This window comes from Odocoileus virginianus, chromosome 8, assembly GCF_023699985.2.
Source record: "Odocoileus virginianus isolate 20LAN1187 ecotype Illinois chromosome 8, Ovbor_1.2, whole genome shotgun sequence".
Taxonomy (NCBI): Eukaryota; Metazoa; Chordata; class Mammalia; order Artiodactyla; family Cervidae; genus Odocoileus; species Odocoileus virginianus.
Window position 1 is genome coordinate 53820452 of NC_069681.1, and position 10033 is coordinate 53830484.

The following is a 10033-nucleotide window of genomic DNA, read 5'->3' on the forward strand; positions in this document are numbered from 1 at the left end:
TTAGAAGTTGAAGGGAGTATGCTCTTTTTGGGAGTTCAGTTAATTGCAGGGTATAGATGAATATTCAGCAGCCTGTCTTTTAAGGTCCTTTCTAATCCTGAGATTTTATGAGTCTATATTTACCTTTGCCCTTATTCTTATCCCTTAGTGACAAGAGCAGGAATCATGTTAGGGGAGAGTTGGGGAGTGAATTGGGCTTTAGTTTAGGAGGAGGTGATGGGTGTTGAGTGGGAGTCATAGAACTTACAGTGGGTGACTCAAAGAGGTACAGTTACTGTTGACTCCCTCTCCTTTTTTTTTTAATACTTAGTACATTTTATTAATTTTAATTATTTTTGTAATTAGGGAAAAAAAGAAATATAAACCCATAGATTAAAGCAGTTTTTAAAAATCACCTTCTCTTAAGTACCTTGCTCCAAACAGACAATCCCTGAATTCTTCAAGATGAATCTCTATTTAAGTCATTGAAAAGATGATTAATAAAAAGCCTTCTAAAATACTTTTGTGGAGAGAAGTTATTTTTCATGGGATTAGAATATAAAACCCATGTTTATTGACTCCTATGAAGCAGTTTCCTGAAAGATGAAATTTTCCTTGGTGGTCAGATCAGATAGAATTTAAGGTAGATGTTTTAAGTCCCTTGGATCTGGACAGTCCTACCAATCATTTTATCATCAGCTCCAAATATATCAGCAGCCATACTAGGTGCTCAAAAACTGCTTTCTGAGCCAAACCCAGTACCCATTCTTAAGGGAATAGTGAACACAAGATAATCCCAAGTGAGAGGAGTGAATTATTGTTGTGTTCTTTTTCTCATACTTTTCAGAAAATCTGAAAATGTTTTTATGTGTATTACATTGGAACCTCAAGCACTGGCTTTGTATCTCAAAGTTGGAAGAAATGAGATTGATGTCCCACACAGTTGTAAAATGCCAAAAATAAGTAGACCTGAAATGAGTTAAAGCCCAGTATTCAGAAAGGCCAAGTAAAAACTTCAGATCAAGGGTAGCTGTAATTGAAAGGGTCCAAATAAGTATTTAAAACCACTCCCTGCTGGAACTGCTAAGATTTCTGAATTTCAAATTGGCATTTTATGTTTGACAAGGTGACATTGTATAAGAAATGTATTGTAAAACACTGCTGTACAATAGGAAAATGATTGAATGTAAATATTTCAAGATGTGGACCACTGTTCAAATGTTATCATAAATCTTTGCCATTGTTTTAGGGTATAACTCTTCATGCATATATGAGCTGAATTGATAGCGCCAGCTCTTGGGGAGGGAAATCATCAGCAAGTTTCTGCCTCGCTGTCAGCACTAGTGTGATTTGACCACAGAAGTATCCTGTTAGGTGTTTCCTGTTATTATCATATGCTTGTAATTATATAAATGGGGAAACCCTCTTTTGAAGATACTACATCTGTCCTTGCTCTTATCCTGTTCATTGAGCAGTCTGAAATGGCACTGTTACATGAAATTAGGATGGGTGGACACAGTTTGCACTCTTAAACTTTAGAAAGAAGAAAGCTTAAACTGTAAGGTTAACTATCCTCCCATTCCTTGCAGGTTTGGAAGGTTTACAGTGGCTGCTCTGCAGTCCAAAGTAGAGCAGTACGAACGTGAAACCAATCGTCTCAAGAAAGCGCTGGAACGAAGTGATAAATATATAGAGGAACTGGAGTCTCAGATTACACAGCTGAAGAATTCAAGTGACGAGAAGGAAGCGATGAATGCCATTTGTCAGAGAGCACTTTCTACAGACAGCAAAGGGAACAAAGGCACCGAGGAGGATATGGCATCCAAGAACCAAGGTGATGGTGCCAGAAAGCAGCTCGGCTCAGCCCCCTCGAGTTCTCATCTGGCAAAACCTTCTAGCAGTTCTGTCAGGCAGGAAGGCACCGGCAAAGCAGAAGCAAACTGTTCTAAGAACCAAGACCTGTATCAGAAGCGAGTGGAAACAATGCTCACTGTGACAGATACAAGTATGGATACCTATCTGGAAAGAGAATGGGGAAATAAGCCAAGTGATTGCGTGCCCTACAAAGATGAAGAACTCTATGATCTTCCAGCTTCCTGTACTCCTTTGTCCCTTAGTTGTCTTCAGCTCAATACGCCAGATAATAGAGAGAGCTCTGTGGTCAAAGCAGGAGGGTCTAAAAAGCAGTCAAACCATCTCAGAAAATTGATGTTTGATGATTTCTGTGATTCTCCGAATGTGTGTAATAAAGATTCTTCAGAAGATGATAGAAGTGAGAGTGAAAAGAAATCAGAGTGTTTTACTTCCCCAAAGACAGGGTTTTGGGATTGTTGTTCCACAAGCTATGCCCCCAGCTTGGACTTTGAAAGCTCAGAGGAGAACACAATAGCAAATTGTGTTGGAGAAATTTCTTCAAAATTGAGTGAGAAACCAGGTTCATGTTTATCCAAGAGGTTGAATTCTCTCCGCTCTTTTGAAATGAATCGGACAAGAACATCCAGTGAAGCATCAATGGATGCAGCTTACCTTGACAAAATCTCGGAGCTGGATTCAATGATGTCAGAGTCAGACAATAGCAAGAGCCCCTGTAATAACGGTTTTAAGTCGCTGGACTTGGATGGGTTATCAAAGTCATCTCAGTGCAGTGAATTCCTTGAGGAAACAGATAAGTTGGAAGAAAGAACTAAACCAAACCTTTCTAAAGGTTCTCTGACTACTGATCAGTTAGAAAATGGAAATGAATGGAAACCCAATTCTTTTTTTCTCCTCTCTCCATCTGACCAAGAAATGAATGAAGATTTTTCACTCCATTCCAGTTCAAACCCAGGAACCAATGAAATCAAACCACCAAGTTGTTTGTTTCAGACTGAGTTTTCCCAGGGTGTTTTGCTAAGCAGTACAAACCGGCTATTTGAGGATCAAAGGTTTGGGTCATCTTTGTTTAAGATGTCCTCAGAGATGCCTGGTCTTCATAACCACCTTCAGTCTCCTTGGTCTACTTCTTTTGTGCCTGAAAAGAGGAATAAAAATGTGAATCAGTCAGCAAAAAGAAAAATCCAGAGCAGCCTTTCCAATGCCAGCCCATCAAAAGCAACTAAAAGTTGACAAATTAGAAAGATGTCATTTATGTTTTTGTCCTGAGAGGAATATAAGGTTTTAAAGTTACTTTTTTTTCCCCTCATGAAAGCTCTGTACAATTTTGAATTGATAATCTTTAGTCAGGTGTCAAGTCAGAATGGTGGATTAGCCTGTACCCTGGATACTTTTGTTCATTTTGAAGAGTTAATCTTTTCATTTCCATTTATTGATCTTTTTTGACCAGAGAAGTTAGGGAGAGGGTTCGTTTTGTGTCTGGTTTGGGTATATTTTGTTTTCTTGAATCTTGATTTATCTATTCAGATACAATGACCTATTAGTAAGCCTCAGTTATCTTCAGAATTTGGATTTCTTAAATAAAAGCTTTGGTGCAGTCTATATACTGTTCATAAGACACTTTTCTTTAAAGCTTCCTAGGGTGGAAATTACTTTTCCTGCCCCTTTTTATTTATGTTTAGTGATAGTCTAACTTTTATTCAAGGCCACGATGGAGAAACAGCACTCAAACCTTAGTCCAATATTCATTGGCTCTTTTTTTAGGTTTTACATATATGTTTGCATTTTTAACAGTGTGTTTTGTCTAGTCTTTGTGAAAATGTGTTGCTAGTAAGAGAGAATACATTTTCTGTATGAAAATATTTGTTTTTTGTCCGGTAGCTTTCATTCTTTTACCTTTTTGTGTGTGTTGAAAGTCAGAAATTTGCCTACTTTAGCAAGAAGGCAGGGAACAGTTGGGTTTGGAGAAGATTAAACATGGTAGCTTTTCATTATTTCAGATAGGTGCAAAAGCATTCATTGCCAAGTTCTTGATCCACTTATGTCCCAGGAGAGCTTTCTTTGGAGTGGTAAAGTTCTTGTTTGCATGTTACTGTTCTTTATGGAAACTTGGTATGCATGGTAGTGGTCTTGCTTGCACTGTTTTACTTACTTAAGAAAAAGAAGTTTCAGTTGGCTAAAAGATTATCTTTTATGTAGGACAAAAAAAAAGATTGTTTTTCATGAAGAGTGTTGAGAGGAGGGTGAAAATAGGTGAGCTAAGCACAATTTTTAATTTAGGTTCTTAAAAAGTATATTCTAAACATGTTTGGTATGCCTGTATAGGCCTTTAAAAATGGTTTGTATGTTAATGACTTGTTTATCTAATGTGCACTGAACATTTTACATTAATACTGTACTGTTTTACATTAATACTGCATGCTTTTCTATGTGAACTGAATAAAGGATGTCATAAACACTGTAATCCTTCATGTTGTCCCATGTTGAATTAGCCTACAAAGACCAGTACAACTTAGCATTTTTTATTGTATTGCTCTTATTATACAGGGGTTGGCAAACTGTGGCCAGTGGTCCCAATTCTGACCTGTGCCTGTTTTTGTGAAAGGCCTGTAAACCAAAAATGTTTTATACATTTTTAATGGTTTTTAAAAATCCAAAGAATATTTCATAACACAGGAAAATGATATGAGGTTTAAATCTCAATATTTCTAGACAAAGTCTTGTTCGAACACAGCTACACGTTTTACATTTTATCTGATAGGACTGCTTTAGCACTTTTAGAGCAGAGCTGAATAGTTGCAGCAGAGACCATATGGCCCAAAAAGCCTAAAATATTTACTAGTTGGCCTTTTACAGAGAAGTTTGCTGACCTTTCTTGTAATTGACTCAAGATTCAATGAAACCATAGAAGTATAAAAAAATCACTTTTATGAGTTCAAAAATCATGACCTCTGCTTTTAGAAGTAATAAGAATCTCCCCCACCCCCCACCACCCCGACAAAAGGCTTAATGTAAAGTGTAGTTTTTGTTCTATCATATTTTTTCCAATAAGTATTTGTGCATGACTTTGTCTTTCTGATAATCTTTAAGTTAGTGGGTAAACTTTCATAGATACTGCCATTTAAATATCTTTGACAATTGGATATGCATTTGAAGTTCTATTAAATGTAGAAATCTAAAATCTTTCTGAATAGAGTAAACTTGGGGGTAAACCTCACTCTAATTCTGTCTGTAATTTTTTTTTTTCACCATGAGTGTGTTAGTTTTTAATACAAACTGACACTGTGTCATGGAAATGCAGAGTGTGCAGCCTGATTGACTAATGCCTAATGGGGGTGAGGGTGTCTCTCTCGGGCTGGAGTATTTCCCAGCTGCTTCAGAAACACTGCTTCATCCTCTCCAAAACACTATCTCATGTATCATATTAAAATAACCTGACATTACTCAATTAAAGGAAATAATCTGTGCAGGATTTGATTTTAATGATCCTTCACATTTGTACTCCTAACCTCTTTACCATAATCTCAAATGTCATGACAGATATGGTAGTCTCATTTTGTTGTTGTTTAGTCGCTCAGTCATGTCTGACTCTTTTACGACCCCATGGACTGTAGCCCACCAGGCTCCTCTGTCCATGGGATTTTTCAGGCAAGAATATGGGAGTGGGTTGCCATTTCTTCTCCAGGGGAACTTCCTGACCCACAGATTGAACCCGAGTCTCCCGCATTGACAGGCGGATTCTGTACCACTGATCCACCAGGGAGGCCCAGTCCCATTTTAAAATGTATCTATTGTATATACACACTCAAAAGCTACCTTTTATTGATACCAGGTACTCTGCTAGCCTCTGTCTTGTGTAATCTTTTCAAACTCTGTGAGCCAAGAATTTTCTCCAGTTTACCAATCAGTGAATTGAGAATTAGTGATCACACAGCTAGCATGGGCTTAGAACCCTGTCCTGGAGCTGGGCCTCAGACTCCAGAGATTGTAGCATTCATCCCTCAAGCATCAGATGCTTGGGAGCTCACATTTGCAGGCCAAAGGATGAATGGATTTGAAATTTCCAAGGATTTTTTTTTTAAGTAGTATTTTGGAAGTATTAGCATGTTTCTTTTCAAGTAGCATTTAACTCCTGCCCATGCCCTGGATCTAAGGCTGCTCCTAAATGGAAGCTCAGGGATGGGAATTGTGTGTGTGCCACTTTTAAGTTTATAAAGATTCACATTAATTCCGACATTTAGATGAATTTCAAAATAGCACTAAGGCTATATTTGAAAAAGATGTGCAAGTGATAAAGGGAAAAGACATCACTTCATGTCTTTATAAAAACAGTACCTTTTGACTGCTCATCTCGCTATAGCTAAGCGAATGTGGCAAGATGCTAGGTATTTTTTTGACATGACCTTTAGTGTTTATCTTTTAATGTTTAAAATCTCCATCCCATTCAAAATTACATGTCTTTTTCCTGTTTTAATGGATCAACTGAGACTTAAAACGGCAGACGTTAAGATATATAGTCCCTTAATATCAAATCTGCTGTGTTTTCTTATAAACTCATATTTACACTGGTTTGAAACCTCTAAAGGTACCACTGAACAAGGGAAGAACTTTGGTCTTGATTCTTAAGATGTTTCAGGAACTTGTTTCTATATACTTGAATGGTATTCAATTATTCAAAGTGTAATTCATGCATTAGAATTTCCCTTCCTCATTTTTGTACCTGTGGATGATATTTGTAGAGAACAGTTTCATTTCATGGAGTTTGGCCTATTAGATTAGAAGGGTTTCCTGAAGCCTCATAAGAAGGTCTCTGTTCCTATTCTAGGGAGTCCTACCACAGTCTTTGCCTATCATGATGTAACCCGATCCTTTTAATAATACTTGGCAGAGAGAAAACCTTTTAAGCAATGATCTCAGAGTGCATAGTGAACATTTATTGCCTAATTCTCGGAACCCCACTCAGAGAGGAAGCATCTATTAAGTTGCAGTTTTCTTTTAAGGACCCATCTGAAGCTTAGGCTTGGTTGATCTTCAGTCTGCTGTGACAGAGGCAGTCTAGAATACCTTTGATTGAAGCTCCACTTCTTGAAACTAGGTACATTCCTAGGTCTGATTTGTCTTAATAGGGAGTAGATCCTCTCTAATGTTAGTTGGATTAACCAAGTGTGTAGAAGTGTGTGCCTAATGTGACACATAATTTGAGGATGTAAAGATCCAATACCCTAGGGCAAGGATTTCACATAGACATAAACCAAGGAGGACCTAGGTCCGGCCCACTTTAATTCTTCTATAAAATTGGTGAGTACAAAAGTGTCTGCACCGGGGATAGCCTGGAGCAGAGAGGAAAGCTGATGGCTTCCGAAGCGCTATTTGTGTTGGGTCTTTAGGATGGATAAGAGCTTGATGCAGAAGAGAACATCGACTTCTGCGTGTGTACCCGCTATCCTGCCAGTGGGCGCCTATTCCCAGCCGTCACGGAAGAGGTGCTGAAGAAACCCAAGTCGGGCTCCCGATGGACAAAGACTTCCCGATTGCTTCAGCCTGCGCTGCCAAGTTTGGCTTTGGTCCGCCGCCTCTCTCTGGGCGTCCCCTGAGACTCCAGGCTCGCCCTCGCCGCTAGAACCGGCGGCCTGCCGGCGAGACTGTGACTCCCTGGGCGCTGGCAGGCTCAGGAGGTGGCAGGGCTGGGCCATCATCTGCCCATTAAGCCGAGGCTTGGCGCTCCGAGGGCCGGAAGGCGCGACCTCGCTTCACTCACCGGGTCATTTGTGCTGGGGGCGGGGAAGTGTGGTCTGGCCCGTCTGTCTGGGCTGCGATCCCGCTTTCTTCCCTCTGGTGCCGGCGAACCCCTCCTTCCCGGATTCTCGAAGCCAGTGACGCTCCCCCACCTCCCCAAGGCTCCCGGGACAGCAGACCTGCCCGCGCCCCTCCAGCTCGAGTTTCCCGCGCTCTTGAGGGCGCTCTCAGAAGCTCCCGTTCAGGCTCCACCCAGAGAAGGGACCCGGGCCGAGGATTCCTTTCATTTTATTACTACTCGCGAAACCTGGCGATTAAGACGCGAAACCAACAAAGAGTTTTCTTTCCACCTTAACCTTGCACACAATCCTTTAACAAATTAATTAATCCTAATGAATTAACACTTCATTTATTTAAACGCGCTACAGTCCATGAATTAAATTTTCATGCAGTGATTAAAGGCTGTTAAAATATGCATGATTTCGTTAAAATTTTATAATAAATCAGGGCAATGTGTTACATGACAAGGCAACTATTTCCCAGTCCCTCGCAAGGGGCTTTGATTTGTGCAGGCGGCGGGGAGGAGGGGCGGTTGATGACGGCGCGGGCGAGCTTTGGAGCCGGGCGGCAGGACCCAGCTCCGCACCTCGGCGTGCGCACTCGGCTTAGCGCTCTGCTCCGCGGCGTCGGGACCCTCCTGGGGATCCCGCTCCCGCAGGCAGAGCCTAGCCTGCGGAGTGCGATGGGCGCTCGTCTCTCCGTCCCCGGAACTGCACTCGCGGGGGGCTGGGGGTCCTCCGGTCTCCTTTAGCTCGCGCGAGCGTTTGGGTAGGAGCGCTGCGCCGGCGGCTCTCCGGGGACAGGAAGGCGACACAACTTCCATCTCGTCGTGTGGGGTCAGGGAAGCGGGTGTCTGCTGTAGAGTTGATGGGTTGGTTGCTGTTCTTAATTAACCAGGAGACCTCGAAGCCCCTTCTCTGACCAGCGCGATCTCCCTTTCCGGAAGGGGCCGGGGCGGGGGAGCTCTGCTTCCTTTGGGACCTAAACCCCAGGGGCCCCGTGACCAAGCTTAGCGATCCCACCCTTGTCACTCGGACAGCGAAACTGGTCCTGGCAACTAGCGGGCGGGGGAGGCCGGCCCCTGTCAGGACGGAGACGTGGTCATGCATCATCCTTAGGGCTTTCACAAGGTAGGTGGGTTTAAGTCCACCGCGGGGTTAGGGTGGAGGTATATATACATAGATATCTACAAATGTACCGGCCAAGAGTAATAATGACCGGCTGTGAACTTTACTGCCTCATCACCCAGGTCGCAAGTGTATCAGGGAGTGGGGTGGTCGCAATGTTCCCAACGGACGTTGCCTTTGAATTAAACGGCCAGAGGAATGAAAGCAGTGGGTTATCCATCGGCTTCCTCGAGAACCTACGCCGCAGGTCCTAGCCCGGAGCTTTACAGGAGCTGATGACCACCGGCCTCAGTAACTCACCCACGGCCTTTTGGGACCGAGCGGGACAAGAGGCCAGGGTGCGGGTGGGAGAGGAGGTGGAAAAGGAAGGAAGAGGCCTTCGGGAAAGTACGAGAGCCTGGCTGTGGACTCGCGCCTTGAGTTGGGCTGGGACTCGGGGATGGCACAGGACCCGGCACCCGCCCAGGACGGCCTGGCGGGCAGAGCGGGCCGGGCGGGCCAGGAGCCTGGTTCTACCCCGCGGGAGGGCTGGGCCGGGATGCGTGAGGGGTGGAGAGGCCCAAGGTCAGAGCAGCCCAGCCTTGGCGCTCGCACCGCCGCCCGGAGGGGAAGCGAAAGTCCGGCAGGAGTCCCTCCTCCGTCCCACCCTTCGGACAGATGGTGTCGGAGGGGAAGGGGGTCTAAAGACCAAGTGCATTCCCTCCTCCAAGGACCGACCCCCACCCCCAAATTCTAGGCCTGCTACTTCCCTGCTGACCAGTTCAGCCTCATCGCTGAAGGCAACCCAGGAGGCCTCGGAAGCCGGCCAACTCCCGGCTCTGGCGACTTTCCCCAGCGCAGGGCGCCGGCTGCGCAGTGAATGGGCCGAGTTTCTGGGCAGGAGCCCAGAGGAAACGGGGCGCCCCGGGTCTGCGAGGAGCAGAGCTCCCTCTGGGGCCGCCCGGGCTTGTAGGTTGGCCCAGCTCCCCGGGTTTGGGCAAGAACGTGGGGTCCGACCTCCTCCACTTGTACACACACAATCTCCACTCACTTCAGTGGACATCCCTCAGGACCGCCCCCACCCCCATCCCCGTCCCTGAATGTGGATTAATAAATCGGGTTCAACCCCACCGGGGGTGGGGGGGGTAGGGGCAGACTGTCCCCGCGCTCCTCTGGAGAGAGAAAGGCTGCCCCGCGAGTGGCAGCTGTGGAGCAGGCGGGGTGGTCAAAGGCGGGGGGCATTCACCCCCGGCTGGTCCCTCCCTTGCGCCGCTTCTCTC

At 44.4% G+C, this 10033-nt stretch overlaps 1 protein-coding gene across 2 annotated transcripts in view; it reads left to right on the forward strand.

The window, feature by feature from the left end:
- OBI1 (ORC ubiquitin ligase 1) overlaps positions 1–4315 on the forward strand; it is a 40399-nt gene extending 36084 nt beyond the window's left edge. For both annotated transcript variants that reach the window (XM_020891150.2, XM_020891152.2), the window contains exon 6: positions 1569–4315. In XM_020891150.2, the coding sequence (XP_020746809.1) occupies positions 1569–3084 (1516 nt within the window). In that variant the 3' untranslated portion in view covers positions 3085–4315. The remainder of the gene's footprint in view (positions 1–1568) is intronic.
- The last annotated feature ends 5718 nt before the right edge of the window (positions 4316–10033 follow it).